The sequence below is a fragment of the Pantherophis guttatus genome, chromosome 1 (assembly GCF_059756535.1).
Source record: "Pantherophis guttatus breed Tessera chromosome 1, ASM5975653v1, whole genome shotgun sequence".
Classification (NCBI taxonomy): domain Eukaryota; kingdom Metazoa; phylum Chordata; class Lepidosauria; order Squamata; family Colubridae; genus Pantherophis; species Pantherophis guttatus.
The window spans coordinates 187,517,418-187,539,735 of record NC_142063.1 but is presented as its reverse complement, the minus strand read 5'-3'; the positions used below and the strand labels follow the sequence as shown (position 1 = coordinate 187,539,735).

At 42.8% G+C, this 22,318-nt stretch overlaps 1 protein-coding gene and 1 long non-coding RNA gene across 2 annotated transcripts in view; one reads left to right on the top strand and one right to left on the bottom strand.

The window, feature by feature from the left end:
- TNFRSF21 (TNF receptor superfamily member 21) overlaps positions 1-16,627 on the bottom strand; it is a 50,080-nt gene extending 33,453 nt beyond the window's left edge. Inside the window, exons 1-3 of the mRNA XM_034426814.3 lie at positions 16,042-16,627; positions 2,894-3,536; positions 1,301-1,795 (exon numbers count right to left, since the gene is read on the bottom strand). Coding sequence (XP_034282705.2) covers positions 1,301-1,795; positions 2,894-3,536; positions 16,042-16,113 — 1,210 coding nt within the window. The 5' untranslated portion in view covers positions 16,114-16,627. The remainder of the gene's footprint in view (positions 1-1,300; positions 1,796-2,893; positions 3,537-16,041) is intronic.
- A 27-nt stretch (positions 16,628-16,654) lies between these two features.
- Positions 16,655-19,627, top strand: LOC117671097 (uncharacterized). The gene is made up of 2 exons (XR_004592762.3): positions 16,655-16,763; positions 18,656-19,627. It is a non-coding gene; the product is annotated as an uncharacterized LOC117671097 (long non-coding RNA).
- Positions 19,628-22,318: the final 2,691 nt, after the last annotated feature.

The window sequence follows — 22,318 nt, the reverse complement described above, 5'->3', positions numbered from 1 at the left end:
GGACCACTTTCCTTTAAATATTACCCTCTCTATATCAGACAGACAGGAAAACCTATTGAGAGAAACAGCTTTAGTGCTGTAGTAAGTTGTTTGGGAAACTGAGATCTATCATTAAGGCAGCATAAGAGGATCTGCTGCCTGAGATAGGATGAAGACCCATTGAAATCTTCTATCCCTTCCTAGTGATGCTACTCACCCTCTGGACAGACACCTATGGAGACTAGTATATAGTCAGGCCCACAATACATAGCTCTGACCAATACATAGACCTAAGATAGCCAAACTTTTCAAGCCAAACTTTTGAACTCATTTTGGCTTCAGTTTGTCTTTTTGTTATTTTTAATATATTGTTTTTATTTTGACCCTAGTTCCGTGATGGCGAACCTATAGCACGCATGCCCAAGGTGGCATGCAGAGCCATCTTTCTGGGCACATGAGCTGTCGCCCAATTCACCTGCAGCTGCGCACATGCGTGCGCCCCAGCTGGTGTTCGGGCCTCTGGTGCGCATGTGGGTAATTCAGGGGACCCAGATGGTCTTCGGAGCTCTCCTGCACATGCATTCGCATTTGTGCATGTGCATGAGAGTATTTGCACGCAGCGCACGCATGCATAGATTGCGTTCGAACATGTGCATTGCACACGCAAAAACCACATGCATGCGCAGATGGTGGGATTGCGCGCGCAGTGCACAGGGGAGCCGCGTGAAACCACGCATGTACAGATGGTGCAATCATGCGTGCAGCGGACCAGGGAGGAGCCATGTGTTAGCAAAGCATATACCTGTTCGGCACTCAGTGTGTAAAAGGTTCGCCACCACTGCCCTAGTACATAAGCCACCTAAAATTACTGTAGTCACTGAGCATCATAGAAATTGATAAATAGCTACATAGCAACATAATTCCTTGCAGCATATATCTCCCTAAATGATTGCTACAGACTGCCTATTTGTAAAGTCATACATGTTATATAGTTTGGGACACTTTGAGGAGGCAATTTGTGTTTTTTTTGCAGAATACAGAGTATCTATTATGATCTCTATCATGACTATAAAACAATACATTCCATGTTAGTCTATATCACTATTTTGTAAGGTGCCCAGAGTTGCTTTGTGAGATGTGCAGCATATAAATGTAATAAATAAGTATGAAAAAAAGAAGGCCTGTGGTTTCTGACATAATAAACTTTTATGTCAGAATAAAGTTATTTTTAAGAAGCTATGAGATTTGAATGTTTTAAACTGGAATGGAGGTCTATTTTAGCTGTGAATGTACTTCTGTTTATAGAACTATAACTACTCACCATGCCCATTGCAATAGTAGATCCATTTCTCCCGATGTTGGGTTGGGGTAGAAGATTTCTTCAAAACAGACTTTTCCACAATTGAACTGGGATCTTGCCTTGGTCCTTTTTTTAGAGTTCGTGAACTTTTGCGGACACTGCAAACAACAATAACCACAAGCACAAGCAGCAGTAGCAGGACAATCATCCATGGCAAATGTTCATTGATATCAAAATGCTTATGCATAGCCTGTCTCGGGGGCCCTCTTTTAGGGGGTTTATATGGAATGCTGGATTTCACATTGCCACTCATCTCCAGTGCTGGCTGTAAGTTAAGATTGGAAGGGGTGTGTTTGTGGTAATATAGCTGCTGGTGATTTATAGACTTAGAATAGTTCAAAGCTGCCACAGTCTCATTCTTGGAGGTTTCATTGTAAATGTCTGTTGGCTCCATCATGTCAGCATATGTGCTTGGGGGAGGAGTGGTGGTGAAGTTGGAAGAGGAAGCATTCACACCTGAAAAACACATACAATATTAAAAATGAATCAGCAAGCACAGACCCTATCAGCCAGTCTTTCCATGGCTGGTGCTACCAATTATGTTTAGAAGTCAACGTGACCGAAAAGTCTGGGAATTTCAAGAGTTGAAATCCAGACTGTCTGGAAAGCCCTTGATGGAGCTATTAATACAGCTCTGACCAAGAATGACCTCTAAGAGCACTTAATTTAGAAAGAAGTAACTGGCTCAAGAGTATACAATGAAGTGTCCTCCCTAATTGGTGGGGACCCCACATCCCACAATCCCATGAGGAAGAAAAATGCTGATAGCTGATGAAATCCCAAACATCTGGAAGGCATCAGGTTGTTTACTCCGATGTAGCTCATGCTGTGAAATAGCCCCGAAGAGTGCCTACAGGTCTTGCAAAACATAATTGCTGAGCATAGTTCTTAGGCTGCAAATCCTCAATTCATGAAAAATATTTTTGCAATAGATGCTGATTTTAAGCCAAGTTTAATACTATAGTTTCAAATGAAATCAAAATACTAACAATGAAAGATTTAGTAAAAGTAGTGGATTAGGATGCAGGTGTTACTATTTATTGCATACAGTATTTTAAACAATCAAGCAAAAGGACGAAACACTATGCAAATTAATCAGTTTAATTGTTGGAAAAAGAAGAACTCACTTGGTATCTGACTATACATTCTTATATATATATATATCTACATAAGATCTATCAAGTTTAAGAAATACAATTCTGTATCAGACTGATAAAAGTGATGCAACTTAAAACTCTTCATGTCTCTCTCTCTCTCCCTACAGTGTAGTTGGACCTTCCATCTCCACATTCATGCTGGTCAAATAATTGCTGCCATAATGTGCTGTACTTGCAAGAGGAATTATGCTGAAACTGAATCAGGCTAACTATCGAAGAACTGTAAAAAAGGGATCTAACATAATGTAAAGTATGTAAAGTCAAACAGGTATCTTTTAGAGAAAGGAAGGGAGCTCCAAATTGGAGCATTACCAGATTACTTTAAAATAAAGTTTCATATTCATCACATGATTTCCCATGTTCCAGCAAAGAATGCTTCCCAGTGCTTTACACCTACCTTTGGTAAGAAAAGTAGCAGAAGAAACTTTGTAGTGCTTTTCATCTTCTCCTGGACTTGACAAAAGCCCAGCTACATTCTGGGAAATTGACTGCAATCCACAGATGTTGTCTGTCATTTTTGTCCCTAGTTTTATCACCACCATGTTTAGTTGTGAACAGTTAGTAAAGGATTTGCATCTCAGCACACTAGAAGGCACAGCAGAGAAAGTGCCACGAGGGCATGGTTTGCACCTGATGTCTTCAGTTTCAGTTCCTTTTTTCCTTAAGCCCCATCCAATGGGGCATACTTTATAAGGGATACAAATGTCTCCTTGTAAAAATTTACCAGGTGGGCAGGAGCATTCACGGTCAGTCCGAGCAGTGCAAGGTGTCTTCTCAATCATTGACTGCTCACAGGGCTTTCTACATGAATGGCATTCTTCTATACCATTTTCGTGCTTTGTGAAGGTCCCATTAGCACAAGAGCTGCATTCTCTTAAGGTCGTCATGGTACAGTGCTTAGATACGTAAGTTCCTGCAGGACACTTGTGGCAAGTCAGATGTGTGTTAGTAGCACGATCATGATGGGTGTATGTACTGATGGTATTCTGTTCAGATGACAACTCGGACTGAGCATCCACAGTGCCCAGGAACATAAATCCCTGAAACACATACACAAATGCAAGTCAAATACATCTTGCAAGGCAAATTACAGCAAATGGTATCAGCTGTACTGATTTACTGAGTAAGTATAATCCAAATACATATTCAAATCTGTGGTTTCGCAGAAGCTATTTACCCTCTTATGAACACTTATTTCTTGGATTCTTGGAAGTCTTTTTGCCTTTCTCTTGATCTCAGCAAGTGATGGTAAACTGAATTAAAATATGGGTTTCAGATTGAATTTCAGTGGTGAAATCTGACACATATGTTCACATTTATAAAACATATAATAATTTACGGATTTACTCGTTTCCAGATATATACATACATTTCAGATGACAGAACCCTCAACCCTTCTCACAAAGCAGGATGATAGAGGAAGGGACATTTCTTAAGAATCCAGGTTTCAAAATGGGCAGTCTTGGAGGAGAATCAGAACATAACTGCAGCCCAGATAGCTCATCTCCACTTGACACCTTGACAAAACTACCACCCACTACTGGCAACAGAAGAGTACCCTTCAGTAAAAACAAGAAAGCTTGATGTAGAGTGGATGACCAGTTTATTTCTCTTTTTAAGTCCTCAGCTCACCTTTTTGAGAAAGGAATTGCAATAGAAGACTATGATTGACATGAGAAATGGTTTGATCTAGCTCCCAGGCAGCTCTGCCTTGTTTTCAAACCGATCAGCATTCAAATGCTCTTTCTCATCCCATAGAGAAAGGGCCAGTTCCAACTTCTCCTTCTTTTTGCAACAGTAAGATCTGCTAGCATGTTGTTGTTGCTGTTGTTTTTCTGACTGTATGAGAACTACTTCTCATAGTGTCAACCAATCTGCTTCTTTAATAGAATCCTTTCTAATCCCAAATACCAGGTCCACCCAAAAACTCTGGCTCAGCTACAAACTTTTGTAAGAGGGCAGATGTTTGGTCACAACCTACTCATGGGTGCTTCTATTACCTCCTCAATCAATTTCTTCTATTCCCAGTAAGATATTCCCACTGGTTGGTGTACCAGAAATACATATGTTCAAAATTGCAAACTATGCATTTCCCTCAACCTGTAGAGAGCTTCTCTTCTTTCTTTCTTTTCTTCTCTTGCAGGAGCAAACATCACATACACACAACAGTTTTATTGGTTTTATCAAGAATCTTAAGGTTGGGGGTGATATCAGTCAATATTGATCAATCAATACAAAATGAATGTCTGCTTACTGCGCATAGGAAGAACAACTACAAAAACCTATTGGATTTACATATAGATACACACACATCATTTAGTAGCTGGTATCCTCAATTCAGTCATTAAGCAAAGCAGTTGCTAAGTCAAACCACAATTGTGCTTAGGGCCTTATTTCAGCTTTCCTTTGCTTTGCAGACCTGCAAAGGTCATAAATGGAAGGATTGGTCTCAAAGTTACTGTTTCATTATTATTGCAACTATAAATGGCCACTGTCTGAGGCAATTGCTAAGTAAGGATACTCTGCATTGTGTTAAGCAAAATACAGTTTGCTTGTAGTGAAAGCATGATATATAAATATGAACACATTATGGTTTATTTCTTTTAATAATTATGATTGGTTGTTGCTTATTTATTGTAAGTAAGGATGAGCATGATGTGTGAACAGCCATCATTTTCTGGTGTATTCCTGGTTTACCCTGTACCAGGGGTGAAATCTAAAAATTTTTGCTACCAGTTCTGTGGGCATGGCTTAATTAGTGGGTGGGGCTTGTTGGTCAGGTGAATGGGTGGGCGTGGCTTGTTGGTCAGGTGGGTGTGGCCAAGTCGACATCACTTTGTTGCCCTTTTTTAACCTACAAAACACAACACAACACAACTGGCTCACCCACAAGGTAAAAGCAGCTGTGCTAGACCCAGAATGGCCCCTGCAATAAGCAGGAACCTCACACAGCCACAAAAAGTCCAAAAAACCAACTTTCACACTTTACACATACAAAATTCCACGTACAGCTTTGTGAGATGTTGTGTGTTTGTGTAGTTAGAGTGAAACACTACAGAAACACATAAAATCTCAGAAAGCTGCACAAATATTATTTTATTTTTATTTTTATATAAAAGCAGCTAAATTTAAAACTTCCTAAACTTTAAATGGCTAGGTCTAAAAAAAGAACAACTAAAAAAACCCCAATTAACTATTTTTTTTAAAGCTCCCAAAGGGAAAAAAAACTTACAGGCAGGCAGGCAGGCAGGCAGGCAGGCAGAAAGAACTGCTCACTGATGAGCTTGATTGCAGGCAGGGAGATTCAGTTGCTTGCTGAAGCAATGGATTGCAGGGATTACAGCAAGCGAAGCAAGGCAGGCATTGCGACCAGCAGCTAAGGTAAGCAAGCTGGAGGCTGGTGGGGGAAGGGATTTTTGCTACCGGTTCTCCGAACTGCCCTCCACCATCGCTATCTACTCGCCCGAGCCGGTCCAAACTGGGAGCATTTCACCCCTGCCCTGTACCCTACTTAACTTTCTAATCAATCTATAGCAACTCAAGACAAACAACTGGTTAAGACAGAGGAAAAACAAAGCAGGAATTATACAACCCGACAATCATTAATCTGTGTATCTGTAGGACTCTGGCATGTTCATCAAAGCATAATTAAAACAATGGCTTAGCATACAATGACAGTATTGCACACTATGCAATGCCAAAAACTGCTTTGACAAATATCTGTTGAGCAAATCAGTTTATCATGATTCAGGCATAACAAGCTAGGATTTTTAACCAACAAATCATAACTTCACACGAACCACGCCAGTCCAAATCAACTGCTCACTATAAGAATAAGAACCATGATTTACTAGATCATGGTAACAAGGTAACAAGATTCCAAAAAAAAACATGTCATCATTGACAATATAAAAAGATAGAGCCAGTACACATATAAAATAAACCAGCAATGGGTAATAACTTAATTTTAACAGAATAATTTTTATATTATGCTCAGGTGTTAGTAACATGCAAATATTTTCCAACTCTTAATTTCTTAACGTTTAAAATTTTTGACACTTGAAATTGTCTTGAAAAATAAGCTTTAAAATCAGTGAATACCTATTAATGCTGCTTAAGTATTCAGACAGCTTGCTGATACTAGTTGGACTGCTTACGTATGACTCAAAGGACTGAATGCTCCTTTCCTTTTCGATGCTCAGATTTATTTTTTAAAAAGCACTTGAAATAGCTCAAAGTAAGTTACTTTATTAACAAAAAAGTAATGTATCAGTGGCAAGTTATTAAATCAGGAAGGTAAAGACATTAAAGACAAAAGAGAGAGGGAAACTAGTTGAGCAGATGAGTTGCTAACCAATAACTAGGTCAACAATCAATGCACAGAAATGTGAAATAAGGGCAGCTGGCACCCTTTATTACTGGGGCAGTAGATTAATTCAATGAGAGTCTGAGAAGTTCAAATCTGAATGAAACTATTAGCCTTGTATTAGTATAAAAATCATATATGGTGTATTATATTCAGAGGTGATAATTTAGTTTAGCATTCTTGTGTTTAAGACTCAGGCAACAATACTTGCAGGGCTTTTCAATTCACAGGGACCAGGTCTGTCTCCTCAAATATTTAACATTCTCTTAACTAGTTCATCTATTTACTGGGAAGGAAGGAATATACCTTCTATTGAAAATATCAGTGGTTTATGCTGTTTAATATTATGTATGCATATAAATGTATAATAGCAACAGAAATTACAGTACTAAATTAGAATTTCTTAAAACTTATTTTTTAATTTTGTAGTTTATTTACTGGGGTTGCCTTATTATGTTATGATGTGAAATGGCTATGTCATCCAAATTTTATAAAAAATGAACCTGAAGTAGAGAAATAGCAAGCATCATGGGCTTTCTCCTTCCTGCTCATTCATGGAGATGCTTGCAGATCAGATTTCTAGGCTGTACATTCTGATTATTATAAATAGGGGGGGGGAGTTACATTTTTCAGGCTAATAATCAGTTACTTTTCCATTTATTTGATTAGAAATTTTATCTTCAAAGACTAAGTAGAATTTTCTATTGACATCCTTCCATCAACTGTATACGTATACATACACATGTACCAAAAGTACATTTACAAATTAGGTGAGACCTGGCTTAATAGCAGTAACTGTAAATGGGATCTTGGAATCCTAGTGGACAATCAATTAAATATGAGCCACTGGAGTGCAGCAGCAGCCAAAACAGCCAACACAATCCTAAATTGCACAAACAGAGGGATTCAATCAAGATCAAGTGAGGTACTAATACCACTCTATAAAGCCTTAACAAAACCACACCTAGAATACTGCATCCAGTTTTAGTTACCACACTACAAAAAAGATGTTGAGACTCTAGAAAGAGTGCAGAGAAGAGCAACCAGGATGATTAGGGGACTGGAAACTAAAACATATGAAGAACGGTTACAGGAACTGGGCCTAGCTAGTTTAGTGAAGACAAGGACCAGGGATGACATACATACATTCATACATACATTCATTCATTCATTCATTCATTCATTCATTCATTCATTCATTCATTCATTCATTTATTTATTATATTTCTATACCGCCTTTCTCCCGTAGGACTCAAGGCGGTGTACAGTCAAGAAAAATATAGACACACAAACATCATAAAATTGCTAATTAAAATTATTACTTAGTTTGGTCAATTAAATAAAACCCAGAATTAGATAACATTTAAAAATCATTCACATGTTCGTATGTTTAGCCCTTTTGTTGGAACATCAGGGTCTTGAGGGCATGGCGGAAAGCACAGAGATCAGGGATATTCCGTATCTCTGGGGGCAGTTCATTCCAAAGGGTTGGAGCCCCCACAGAGAAGGCCCTCCCCCTGGGAGTTGCCAGTCGACATAATTTGACTGACGGTACCCTGAGTAGTCCCTCCCTGTGAGAACGAACTGGTCGGTGGGAGGCTATTGGTGGCAAAAGACGGTCTCGTAGGTACCCAGGTCCTAAGCCATGGAGCGCTTTAAAGGTGATAACTAACACCTTGAATCGCAATCGGAAGACCATTGGGAGCCAGTGCAGCTCGCGTAGGAGAGGTGTTACATGGGCGTAACGAGCTGCGCCCATAATCACCCGTGCGGCTACATTCTGGACCAGTTGGAGCCTCCGGGTGCTTTTCAAGGGGAGCCCCATGTAGAGAGCATTACAGTAGTCCATACGGGAGGTAACTAGGGCATGAGTGACCGTGCGCAAGGCGTCCCGATCCAGAAAGGGACGCAACTGGCGGATCAGGCAAACCTGATAAAAGGCACCCCTGGCCACGGCCGTCAAATGATCTTCTAAAGATAACCGTGAATCCAGGAGGACACCCAAGTTGCGGGCCCTCTCTGTGGGGAGCAAGATCTCATCCCCTATTGTCAGTGATGGTACCAGCTGACTATACCGGGACGCCGGAAGCCACAGCCACTCGGTCTTGGAGGGGTTGAGTCTGAGCTTGTTTCTCCCCATCCAGATCCGCACGGCCTCCAGGCAACAGGACATCACAGCAAGGGCATCATTGGGGTCGTCTGGGGTGGAGATGTATAGTTGTGTGTCATCAGCATACTGATGAACACTCACCCCAAAACCACGGATGATCTCACCTAGCGGTTTTACATAAATGTTGAACAGAAGGGGTGAGAGGACTGACCCTTGCGGCACCCCACAAATAAGGTGCCTCAAGGTCGACCTCTGCCCCCCTGCCAACACAAACTGCGAACGGTCAGAGAGGAAGGAGGAGAACCACCGAAGCATGGTGCCCCCTATTCCTAACCCCTCCAGCCAGTGCAGTAAGATACCATGGTCGATGGTATCAAAAGCCGCTGAGAGATCTAATAGGACCAGGATAGAGGAGCAACCTCTGTCCCGAGCCCTCCAGAGATCATCCACCAATGCGACCAATGCCGTTTCTGTGCTGTATCGTGACCTGAAGCCCGACTGGAACGGATCCAGATAGACAACTTCATCCAGGTATCGGGGTAGTTGTCGCGCCACCACACTCTCAACAACCTTCGCAACAAAGCGAAGATTGGAGACTGGACGATAATTTGATAATATAGCCGGGTCCAGGGAAGGCTTCTTGAGGAGGGGCTTCACAACTGCCTCTTTCAAGGCGGCGGGAAAGACACCCTCACTCAGAGAAGCATTTATAATCCCCTGGAGCCAGCCTCGTGTAACCTCCCAGGAGGCCAGTACCAACCAGGAGGGACACAGGTCCAATAAACATGTGGCAGCGTTAAGCTTGCCCAGAATCCTGTCCACGTCCTCAGGAGCCACAGAGTCAAACTCTTCCCAGATAACGCTCTCAAGACCTGCCCCCGTCTCCTCCCCTGGATCTACCCAATCGGAGTCCAGGCCTTCCCGAATCTGAGCGACTTTATCATGCAGGAATTGTACAAAATCCTCAGCTCGACCCTTTAAGGGATCTTCCCGTACCCCCACCTGAAGTAGGGAGCGGGTCACCCTAAACAGCGCAGCTGGGCGGTTCTCTGCAGATGCAATAAGAGCAGAGAAGTAGCTAGACTTCGCCGCTCTTATCGCCACTAGGTAGGTTTTAATATAAAATCTCACCTGTCTTCGGTCAGATTCAGATCGGCTTGTCCTCCAATTGCTCTCCAGGCGTCTTTTCCGACGCTTCATCTCTCTCAGCTCCTCAGAAAACCAAGGAGCTAGATGAGATCGGCATTGGGTCAGAGGCCACAAAGGCACGATGCGGTCCAAGGCCCCAGTAGCCGCCCTGTCCCAGGTGACCACCAGGTCCTCAGTCGAGTCGTGAGCCAGAGTCTCAGGAAATGGCCCAAGCTCCATCAGGAACCTTTCGGGGTCCATCAGGCGCCTGGGACGGGACCATTTGGTTGGTTCCGTCTCCCTGCAGTGGGTGGAAGTGACTTGAAAGTCCATGTGAAGGAGAGAATGATCAGACCATGACAAGGGCTTGATGTCTATATCCCCTATTCTTAGATCATTTAGCCACTGATCAGAGACAAAAATCAAGTCCAGAGTGTGATTCCCCAAGTGGGTGGGGCCTTGAACTACCTGGGTCAGGTCCATGGCCGTCATGGAAGCCATGAACTCCCGAGCCATCTCCGACATCTCACCAGCAGATGGCAGGTTAAAATCCCCCATAACAATAAGTCTGGGGGTTTCCACCGCCACCCCGGCTATAATGTCGAGCAGCTCAGGCAGGACCACTGTTACGTGGCAGGGAGCCAGGTACGCAATCAGTAGGCCCATCTGAATCCCCCGACCCCACTTCACAAGGAGGGACTCACATCCGGCTATCTGAGGAACAGTGGCCTCCCTCTGGCAAAGACTTTCTCTAATGATTGCTGCCACTCCCCCACCTCTTCCCTGAGTCCTTGGCTGATGGAATGCACGGAAACCTGGCGGGCACATTTCCACAAGGGGAACTCCTCCCTCCTGGCCTAACCAGGTCTCCATAATCCTTGCCAGGTCAGCACCCCCCTCTGAAATAAGATCATGAATGAGAGGGGCTTTATTTACCACTGACCTGGCATTACATAACATCAGCCGTAGACCCAGGGTCTGAGACTCTGAACAACCCGGGAAACGAGCAGTGCTTTGGGGGTCGGAGTGGGCAATCGCTCGTAAACATCGAGTGCGCACTCCCGAGATATAATATGGCCCCCTGCAGCCGTCATATCTGCCCCTCCCACTTACTATACTAATGCCCATCGCTTCATCCCCTTGCATCCTTGTCAGATTTCTGTCCCCATCCTCCCCACCATGATTATCAGACCCATTACCCCTTTCAGTGGATTTATGGATCCCCCAGATCCATTCCCACAATCCCTCCCAGAACCCCTTAAAATAGAACTTAAAGATTTATCTAAAAACCCCCAAAGCAGTCGGTTTTTTGCAAACCACCTCTCGGGGTTCCAAAACCCGCCCTCAAGGGCGGCCCTTGATAACTGAGAGGACCAGACATGCGAGAGGGGGGAATCTCGCAGTGCAAGGAGCTCCGCAGTTGAATGCATCAAAGATAGGAGCAAGTTGAAGGAGATGAAGGATCATTTTCTTCTAAGAGTGTTAGAGATGGTTAAGACAGGTAATTTAAAATAAGGGAGGAAATAGATGTAAAAGGGAGACCAGTATGTTACAAATGTCAATACATCGGAACATCATCGCCCTCTCACGACGATGGGAAGTCTTGTGGTTGTAGTAAGTCCATCCAAAGGAGGTGGGGGTAGAGGTCTCAAAGGGTCGTCCTCTCACAGCGACCAAACCATTTGAAACAAACAAAGAGAAGGTGGTCTATCTCCCCATAATCCAAGACTCTCGATGTCTGTATCTCCTCCAGTCCTGATACCAGCGATGGCCGAGGATTAGATCAAAAAAGTAAGGCAGAGCCACTGGACAAAGTATTTAGGGTTAAATAATCAGGGTAATCTTGGGGGAATAGGTGGTAAATAAAGCTGCAGATCGATCTAAGATTGCAAGTTAACGCTGAGTGGTCATAATAGATCTAGATCTGATAAAGGAGAGAGGGACAGTTGACGGGGAGAGTAAGTCATCATCTCCAGTTTGTAATCCTCAGTCCCTATCCATCACCTTGCTCAGGCTACTTAGTTCAATTAGTTTAATAAGTCCTCAGAGTTTCAAGAAAGAGGAGTGCAACAGATCCCTAGAGGTTGAAGGGATCTAACATTTATAGCCTTTGCAGCATTGCCCTCTCCTCTATTAACAACGAGGGCTTCCTTGCAGCCTCCTGGTGTTGCTGTCGCCGTCGCTGCCATTAGCGCCATTCCCATGATAGCAGTGTCCCAATATTTGAGGAGCTTTCACAGAGAGGAGTGGGACAACCTATTTTCCAAGGACCTGAAGGTCAGATAAGAAACAATGGATGGAAACTGATCAAGGGGAGATTCAACCTAGAAATAAGAAGAGATTTTTCTTATTTTCGCCTTCATTTGTGAGAGATTTTCTGACAGTGAGAACAATCAGCCAATGGAACAGCTTGCCTTCGGAAGCTGTGGGTGCTTTATCACTGCAGGCTTTCAAGAAGAGATGGGACAGCCAATTGTCAGAAATGGTGTAGGGTCTCCTGCTTGGGCAGAGGGTTGGACTAGATGACCTATAAGGTCCCTTCCAATTCTGTTATTGTGTATTCTGTAAACTGGAACTGTTTCAACTGATGCAGGCATTAAAAAGCTCTCCTTCTAATTTGATACATATACAGATTGAAAGAAGCAGTGAAGTATAGGTAGACTTTATTTAGGAACTGCCAAATTTTGTGACTGTTGGCAATTATGACAGTGATGAAAAAACAACTATGACCAACCCGCACATTAACAACCCTAAGATCTGTACAGCAAAGAAAAGTTGAAGTACGATCATATGTACAGTCATGATTTCATTTAGTGAGCACTCCACTTAACAACCAAGTGGCCAGTTCTAATTACGGTCACTAAATGAATGTTATTTGTATTATAAAAACACCTGCAAGACGTAACAGAAAATGCAAGTATAATTCTGACTACAGACAGTAAAGCCTGGGAAAGGATGTATTAGCACGTAAAAAAATCTTATTTATAAAAAGGAGTATGTGAATCCTAAACCTAATCCTGAGAATTTAATAATCTAATCTGGGTCAAAATTAGCCCAAACTGAGGTCCTTCCTGGAAGTGGTCCTGCTGGAACCCACAGCAATCATATCTACAAAAGAAGGTGGACTCCCTTTAACTGAATTATTATCATTTTAAAAAATCATTATTCTCAAAGCACTAATCACTCCTTGAAGAAGCAAAGAATTAAGCTTTCAATTGGTATTTCCGAAACACCCTTGACTATAAAAATAATCTCGAAAGATTAACACTGCACCAAACCCCAAATGCTAGCCAAATTCAGCTGTTATAAAGGGAATCAAATTCACAAGGGCTCCAAATGAAAAACAAACTTCGTGTTGTCCTTGAAAAATGCTGAATGTACAGCACCATAGCAACAGTACAGTTCGCATCCAAGTAGCTATGCAACTGTACCAACCTCTGTGAATCTCCTGAGGTCTAGTAGAAAAATTCCCACTTTGACAACAGAGAAGAAGGGAAACATGTCATTATCACCTTAATCATATAGTTATCCTACGGGCAATATGATGATCATTTTACCATTGTTCAGAGATACCAAAAATGAGCCAAAGGATCCTACTCTTTTCTCCCATTATGTCATTATTAACTCTGAACAATCCTTGTGCAAGCATGGACCAGGCTGAAACATTTTGTTAATCTATAATCTGGTTTGCCCACTTTTGTTTCAGCTACCAAATGCAAAACCTCTGTTTCCAGCACTCATCACACTTCTTAAAGCCTTGGCTATAGTTTCAGATCCCCTTCTGGATTTGCTACCAAATTGTGATTTTGAATATGACAGAAAGATGAAACTAATGCATGCTAAGCAATGAAATTATCTGGCTCTTTATCAATTAAATTTTATCTATATACTTAAATCTGCCCAGGCCTTTCCCATATTTTGAAGTGGGTTTTTCTGCCTGCCATTCAAGAATTGTCTCTCTCCAGCCTCAAGTGTTATATAAGAATCCTATCAAGAAAGCAAACTGTGGTTTACAAAAAAATAATAAATGAATTTGTTAAACTACCCCTCTTTTCCTAAATAACTCATTACGGCTTTGCATTATGTTTGAAATAAGTTTTGGCATTTTAGATCAGTACTGGGAAAACATTCCTGCATCTGGCAGACAACAAAATGACCAGGTTCTAAATAAGCCTGGTAAATAAAAAAGCAATTTCCTATGTGCCAGATGTTGCAACAGTATCAATGCTGATAAAAAGAGCTAAGTAAGACTTCAACAACACTCTTCCAAACACTTCAATTTAAATGAACTCAATGTTATTATGAAATGCAAGATGAGAAACTGAAGGCAACATAGTATCTTGCATCAGGGAGTCTACTGAGAGATCTGAACAAGACCATTTGCACACCCGCACAGTGTCTTAAAGATGATGGATTGCAGGTAAATATTTGTGTGACTTCTATATGGCACTTTTGTACTGGTATGGATCTCCACTTAATATTCCTCACAACAGCAAATCCTTACAGTCATGAAGGTCATTATATGTCTTGCTTTAGCCAATTTCAGAGGATTACTCAAGAATGAAACTGGAGAACTGGCAAATTACACTTTTGCCTCCCTTGAAGACTGCAAATATAAATGCAATAAATAAAATCTAGAAAAGCAGCATATTGGTGCAGCAAGAATACATTCAAATTCTCAATGCTTTGTTTACCAGGTATTTGACGGCATGATCTAGAACCCTGCTAGTAATTCACTTTTAATGAAAAGCAACATTGGAACCACAGAGGAATTAAATAACAGCAGCTCAGTCCCTTAATTCTCCCCTCCCCTATAATAGGCCAAAAACTGAACAACAACGCGCTTGTCCACCCCATCTCCTGATGGCAACAAAGCAACAGTGGCTGTAGCAGAACCATTCCTTTCATAACCTCAGCTCTTCAGCCTTTTTCTCTCTGGGTGTATGTCCTGAGACACACCAGAAAAGCATTTGCAAAGCCACTGTTATAATCATGATATGTGGAAAGCACTAACTAATCTCTGGTCTGAGACTAGAGTTTGGGTCAAAGATGCATAGGGGGTTCCCATGTTTGACCCCAAGAGTTCGGAACTCTTCTGTGACTATCTTCCTCTCTTCCAATTCTCCCATTAGCCATCTCTCTCTAACCCAGGGATGGGAATATTTTCTGTAAAGGTGTAAAGGCAGCCTATGGAAACTTCTCCCTATTTGCCAGAAAAAAGAGACACTGTCTATTCTAGGTAAATAAGAGCCCCCCCTCCCCCCCCCCAGCCTGAGGGAGGAGGTGAGGAGTTCCCAGTTGGGAAAGGGGTGATTCATAGGTTTCCCTGCTGCAGTGCCACTGGTCCATGACTTAGCAAATTGAAACATCTCTCCCCACCAGTCTGATGGCAGGAGTCCTTTGGCAGACGGAAGAAATGAGATCCTGGAGGTATTTCGCCCACGAACTTTGGAAGGAAGCCCAGCCCAGGGCCAACCCACTGCCTTTCCCTAGCTTCTGAACATGTGGGATGAGCAGCCGGCTTTGTGAGGCTTCCCCACGCCAGCCTTCCCCTTGGATAAACGATTGCTCTCTTGTTTTGAAGGCCACTTGAGGTTAACCGCCAAAAACCGCCTCCGACCATAGGCAGGTTGTGACTTGAGTCGCCCCAGGTCCGGACGGAAAGCTCAAGGCTTCCAAAGCAAAGGCGGCTCACTTCTCCATACCAGGGAGAGCCGGCGTGTTTCATTTTCGGAGCACGGACCGCTCGAGTCAAAGATGGTTGGATGGCTCAGGGCGCAGCTTCCCGAGCAACAGCATTGCGGAGAGGCTCGCTCCCCGGCTGCTTCCCTCACCCCCCCCCCGTCCCCACAAACCACCTACCCCTCTACCGCAATAGGGAAGCTCCCGAGGCGCTCGGTTCTTCCTTTCTCTCGCCCGCATCCCTGACACGGTGACTCACCAGGAGAAGGCTGGAGACCAACGCGGCTCCTCGGGTGGCCTTGCGGAAGGCGGCGGCGGCGGAAGCCCCCATGGCCGTCGCTGGGTGCGGGGAAAGATGCTTTCTGCGCGGGCGGAGGCCGTTACGAAGCCATGGAGGCCGAGAGCTGAGAAGGGCGCGCCTTGCCCACCGCCGGAAGAGCTGCCCATCTAGCAGCCCCGCTGCCCCATTGCCGGGCAGGGGATGGGCAAGGGAGGACTCGGGGAAGGGCAGGGCGGGAAGGGCAGGGGGCTGGCGGGGGTTTAGCAAAGGGCAGTCCCCCCGGCACGAGGGAACGCTGGCCCCACCGGGCTCCGGGGCCAGCCGTGCAGCTCCTTGGCGGTAGGAGCCGAAAGACACAGGAGGAGGACTGCGCTCAGCAGGAGAAACGGCCGGCTTCCCATAGCGACTGGGGGCGGCGGGAGACCCTACTCCCACCTACCTCGCTCCTCAGCCTGTTTCGAATGACCAGAAGGGCGGGGAAACGTCTGTGCCCAAGGCAGCCGGTGGGCGGGAAGAGAGGCGGCGAGAGCGCACATGGGCCGAGAAGGAGAGGCGGGGCTTTCTTTTGTTACATCATCTTTTCAGAAAGACTGCCCCGCCCCGTCCTGCCCAGCCCAGCCCAGCCCAAAAACCTTTCGTCGGACTCGAAACTACTTTAAGAAGAGTAATGTACTCCATCTCCTTTTCCAGACTAGAGTCTTGTAAGTGACTGAGCTTGTCCGCAAAGGGGCTTTGGGTCAGATGCGATTAGCTCGATTCCACAGGAACAGGAATCGGGCACCCGCGCTCTCCCAGGTGTATTAGATTTGGGGGACTATAAATCAGCTTTGAATGGTAAGGATGGGACATCATCTTAATTTTGGGCAGCAAAACCGGCTGTATGTTAAACTACAGCATCCATTTTCCTTGACCGTGAGCTACCGGTAAGCTGGCGAGTTGATCACAACTGAACAATTCTAGAGAGATCCCAGGGCTGTTCCAAAACCATGGACAGTCCTCTGTCTGTCTCTCTCTCTCTGTGTGTAAGAGAGAAAATCAGATTATATGTTATCTACTCCAATAAGTTTTTGTTTCCTTGAATTCTGATCCCATAATGTTTATAATGAAAATTGCTACTTTGCATTAGCATATATAAATTGTGCAAAGGGGTTTCACATGATTGAGGAAGAAAGGTCTATAATCATTCTCTCCTATGCTCTGAAAATGCATAGATACGACATATGATAAAGATATATATAGGGAAAGATGCATGTGCAAATTTTCTTATATAGATGTTGTAAGTGAACTGCCACCACCATTCATAGAAACATATACCATATTAACATGTTTCATCCACCATTGTACCACATCGGACAATCCCAATGTGAATGTCAAGATATGGACCTGTCCACTTAATCCACGTGGACCCCTTCCCATGATTAATAAAAACACATCTTCAGGAACCAAATAAAAGATCTACTAGTCTAGTCTATATGTTGCACTGTATTGTATGGTAGCCCATTTGGCTTTTGATATTGTGTGACTCAGCCAATTATAGCTCTTTCAGCAATATAAAGATTAAAGTAGTGGTTCTCAAAGTGTGAGATGCGTGGGGGCCTAGTGGTAAAAACACTTGCTTCCCACTTGGAAGGTTGAGAGTTCAGGTGGCAGCAGATGTTTATCTCCTAGGACATAAAGAAAAAATATCTGCTGTGAACTTTGCATGGTGTCAGGAAGGGCATCTGGCCAGTAAACGCTCAGATCGATCCGATCACCCCAACTCTACCCTGAGTTCAGGAATTGCAGGGTCATAAAAAGGGAGCTTTTAGTAGTGGTTCTCAAAGTGTTGTCTTGGGCAGGGGTGAAATGCTCCCGATTTGGACCGGATCACGCGATCTGGTAGCGATGGCGGTGGGTGGTTCGGAGAACCGGTAGTGCCTCCCCCCCCTATGCCCAGCTGAGCCGCACGATCATCAGAGGCTTTTTTTTTTACTTTTAAAAGAATTTTTTCTACAATCTCTGCTTTTAAAAGTAAAAAAAAAAGCCTCTGATGATCGCGCGGCTCAGCTGGGATCGTCAGAGGCTTTTCAAAGCATTTTTTTCTGCAACCTCTTGGCCAAAGAGGTGGTTTAAAAAATGCTTTGAAAAATCTCTGACGATCCCAGCTGAGTTGCCTGATTGGCAGAGGCTTTTCAAAGCATTAGAAAAAATGCTTTGAAAAGTTAAAAAAAAAAAGTTGGCCATGCCCACCCAGTCACATTACACCCCCACCACCAAGCCACACCCACAGAACCGGTAGTAACAAATTTTACATTTCACCCCTGGTCTGGGGCTCTCCAAAACCCTTTCAGCAGGTGAGCAGTGTCAACTACAGTATTTTAGAACTTTAAAATATTTTTGCAATTTTTCTAATGCAGTGAATATCAATAAATACACACTGAATAAAGCAAAGAGCTTTGGGGTCCTCACTCATTTTTAAGAATGCAAAAGGGTCCTCAGACCACAATATTTGAGAACCACTGAGTTAGAAAATCAGAATTTAACTCTCTAGTATTTTCATCATCATCAAAATTGTAAAAATAAAATAAACTGATAATTTCATATCTATCCACAGTTGGGAAACCATTCAAAGCTTATTTTCTAACTATCCTTCTGTGACCACTCAAAAGAAACCAAAACTACATACCGAGGCGGTGAAACTGATTTCCATCTATATACTATAAAACTCTGGTCTTTACCTGGACAACAACAATTTTTGAAGCAAACGAGCTAACTTATAAAATGTACCTAAGACGCAGAACCAATGACTCCTGGGAGAATGAAATTTGGGGAAGTTGTGGCTGTTCCAGTACTCACAAATGAAGACAAATATATGTGTCCCAGGATAATGTTGCAGGATCCAATCTGGATCGGTCACCAGGACCAGAGTTTAAGTCTTCCAAGCTTTTGGACTCGTGCTGGAGCTTATCTTCAGGAAACTTCTCTCTCACCAGTATTCAGTTCCAAATAGTTTAGATGCTTCACGGAGTGATGAAAGAATATTGTTCCTTCAATGCTGTCAGTGAAGGAGCTAACACTACTCATTTCCCAACACGATTCCTTAACTGAACTCTCTGGATTATCATCACATAAACTGAATTGAAGATAGACTCTCCCATTATTTTAATGAGTAACTTGGATCTTCCAAGGCTTGCAATGGAACACAAGTGATAGTGGGGAAACTCCACAAGAATCTTATTGTAACAAAGATATACATTGATCCATTCAAAAATGACCTTGTCATGATTCCAAGAATTAAGCTCAATTTATCAGAAGATGAAGAGACCCCTCTTCAGTGGGCACAGTTTCCAATACAGTCGTACTTTGCTTTCACAAGGCAAAGACAAACCATGTAGATTATGCTGCTTTATCTGGAGAAACTGGTGTCCCAGCATGGTTAACTGCCTGACACTTTAAGTTGAGGAAATAATATTGTTATCAAAAGCATCTTTTGTTAAAAGGCATTTATATTTGTCTTGCTACAAATCTTTCTTTTTTAATAAAATGTTTTTTTCTTTAATTTTAAAATCAAAACAATAACCATCAACCCATGGTGTTTCTGTTTCTCTGTTTAGGTATGGAAATATCTCTGAAAGATGACCCAGATCACAAGTTGTCTAGTTACCCGTTAAAATCTTCACAGCATTTCATTTTGAACAAACATCAAGTTGTTTTATTTTTTTGCATTTATTTATTTTGCAGGTTTTATATTTTGCATTCAGAAAGATGAGTGCTTCCTCCTCCTCCTCCTGAACAAGATAGTCAACTAAAAGTTGATACCATAGTTCTAAAGAGGTCTTCCCGTATTATTCCTTGGATAAAGCTGTTCCAAGGAAGAGCCCTTGAAAAACACGACTATTACTTTATTCTCCTGGTAAAAATTCTAGGCTTAAAGATGCAGGGTATTCCTGTTTGAAGGACTTTTATTATAAGAACAAATGGTACAAACATCTTCTATAATTAACATATGATTGACACTACACCCTCTGTCTGTTGGAACAGTTTTCAATTCCTTGCTGAAAATCTCCTTTCATTGCTAGGTTTTGGCAGCAAATTCAAAATCAAATTAGTTATAATGGTAGAACCACTTGCATTTCTTTAAAAAAAATATGTTGAAATTATGTTGAAATTATGGAAATGTATTAGTTTTGCAGTAGAAATATTAGACAAGATATAGTTTAATTAAAAGCAGCAATTTCAAGGCTGTAGGAAGTTCATCTTCTCACCTGTTTAACAATTTTGGATTTTGAGTTGATCTTGATTTTTTTATCTCTTCTGCTAGGATTGCTAATACATGTTATTCTATATTCTACCTCTGCCTTTAGTGTTTTAGCATGAACTATTTTTATACATTATGATTCTGATTTTCTATTGTTGGTAATAACTTTTAATAAATTAAAAATAACGAAAAGAATAGGAATGTGCTAAGAAAAATTCATGGCCCTAACTAGATGATCTTATGCAAATATCTTCTTGCAAAATCTGTTCCTGTTTTACAAAGATTCAAGCAAGCAAGTAGCAATGCAAAGGAGAAGAGTTGTTTAGCATTTGCCCAGTCTTAGTCTGGAAAGTGTCATCCTTGACACTTTAATACCAGTTTTATTCTCTGTTGCTACTAATATTGCTGAATACAGAGGATTGTGCAAGGGACTATTGAAAGTATCTACTTTTTGCAAACTGTGTTCCTTTTTCCAACTAGACCTGTCTGCTAAACTCTTCAAGGACATGGATTGGTCTTATAATTTTACCACAAAAAGGAACTGATTCCTGTAATCAGCATTTTTCATCTGGTGTACATGGCATTAAGGTTTTAAAAGATTGGGCCAAAATGTGGGCACAATTTTTTAGGAGGAGGAGGAACAAATCAAATAAGAGTGGCTCCTGGTTGAGCCAAATCTGTTCATCTTTCATGTTGCATGCATTGGTTTTCTGCACCTATATATCTACTGACCACTGGACCATTACATATAGCATTAGTTAGTGAAGGGACTCTGCACTTTCATCTCTTTCCCTAGTCTAAAATACTTACTTTGCATGCTACTCTATAATATGCCTTCTATTGGCTAGACCAGTGATGGTTAACCTTTTTGGTGCCGAGTGCCCAAAGCGCACGCATGTGAATGCACACACATGTGCCCAGACCCCCAAAATGCAATGTGAGTGCCCCCCATGAATGCACTCCACTCCTGCGCATGCTCCCCCCTGTGCATACTCCCCCATGCCCCATTTTAGTTTCCAGGTTGGTGCAGGAGGCTTTCCAGGCCCAAAACAGCATAGGGGGCCTTGCACGGCACCCCTGCACCCCGTTTTGGCTTCCAGGTTGGTGCAGGATGGGGTGCACCAACAAAATGGGGTGCAGGGGGTCACGCAAACCCTCAGAATGCAATGCGAGCACCCCCCTGCATGCACTCCGCCCCCATGCATGTGTGGCAGAGACCCGAGGACCAGCTGGCTGATGGGAGGCATGCACGCATGTGTGGTGGAGCTGAGCTGAGGTGATGGCTGGCGTGACAGGCGACATGGCTCCGTGTGCCACTTCAGGTATGCGTGCCATAGGTTCGCTATCACGGGGCTAGACTGTTACTTTCAGGATTTTCATCATTCCCTTCCCCTCCAATAGTTTAAAACAGCAATTAAAAAGGCACTTTTTCAACATCTTAATTGTCCTGCATATCCATATGAATAAAACACTTGAGAGACATGGCCAAAATAATTTGAAAAGCTTCTCATCAATACCTGATGCTGACCTTCCTTACTAACTTTCCTAACGTTTTCTTAGGCCAGAGAAAAACTTCTATGATCCATCTGAGGTCATATATGCACTGGTCAGACCAGGGGTAAAATGCTCCCAGTTCGGACCGGATCGCCTGATCCGGTAGCAATGGAGGCAAGTGGTTCGGAGAACTGGTAGCAAAAATCCCTGCCCCCCCATGTCCAGCTGAACCGCGCAATCATCAGAGGCTTTTTTTAATTTTTAAAAGCATTTTTTCTACAACCTTTTTGGCCTAAAAATGCTTTTAAAAGTAAAAAAAAAAGCCTCTGATGATCGCGCAACTCAGCTGGGATCATCAGAGGCTTTTAAAAAGCATTTTTTCTACAACCTCTTCTGCCAAAGAGGTTATAGAAAATATGTTTTTAAAGGAAAAAAAGCCTCTGCCGATTAGGCAAGTCATCTGGGATCATCAAAGGCTTTTAAAAGCATTTTTTTTACAACCTCTTCAGCCGAAGAGGTTGTAGA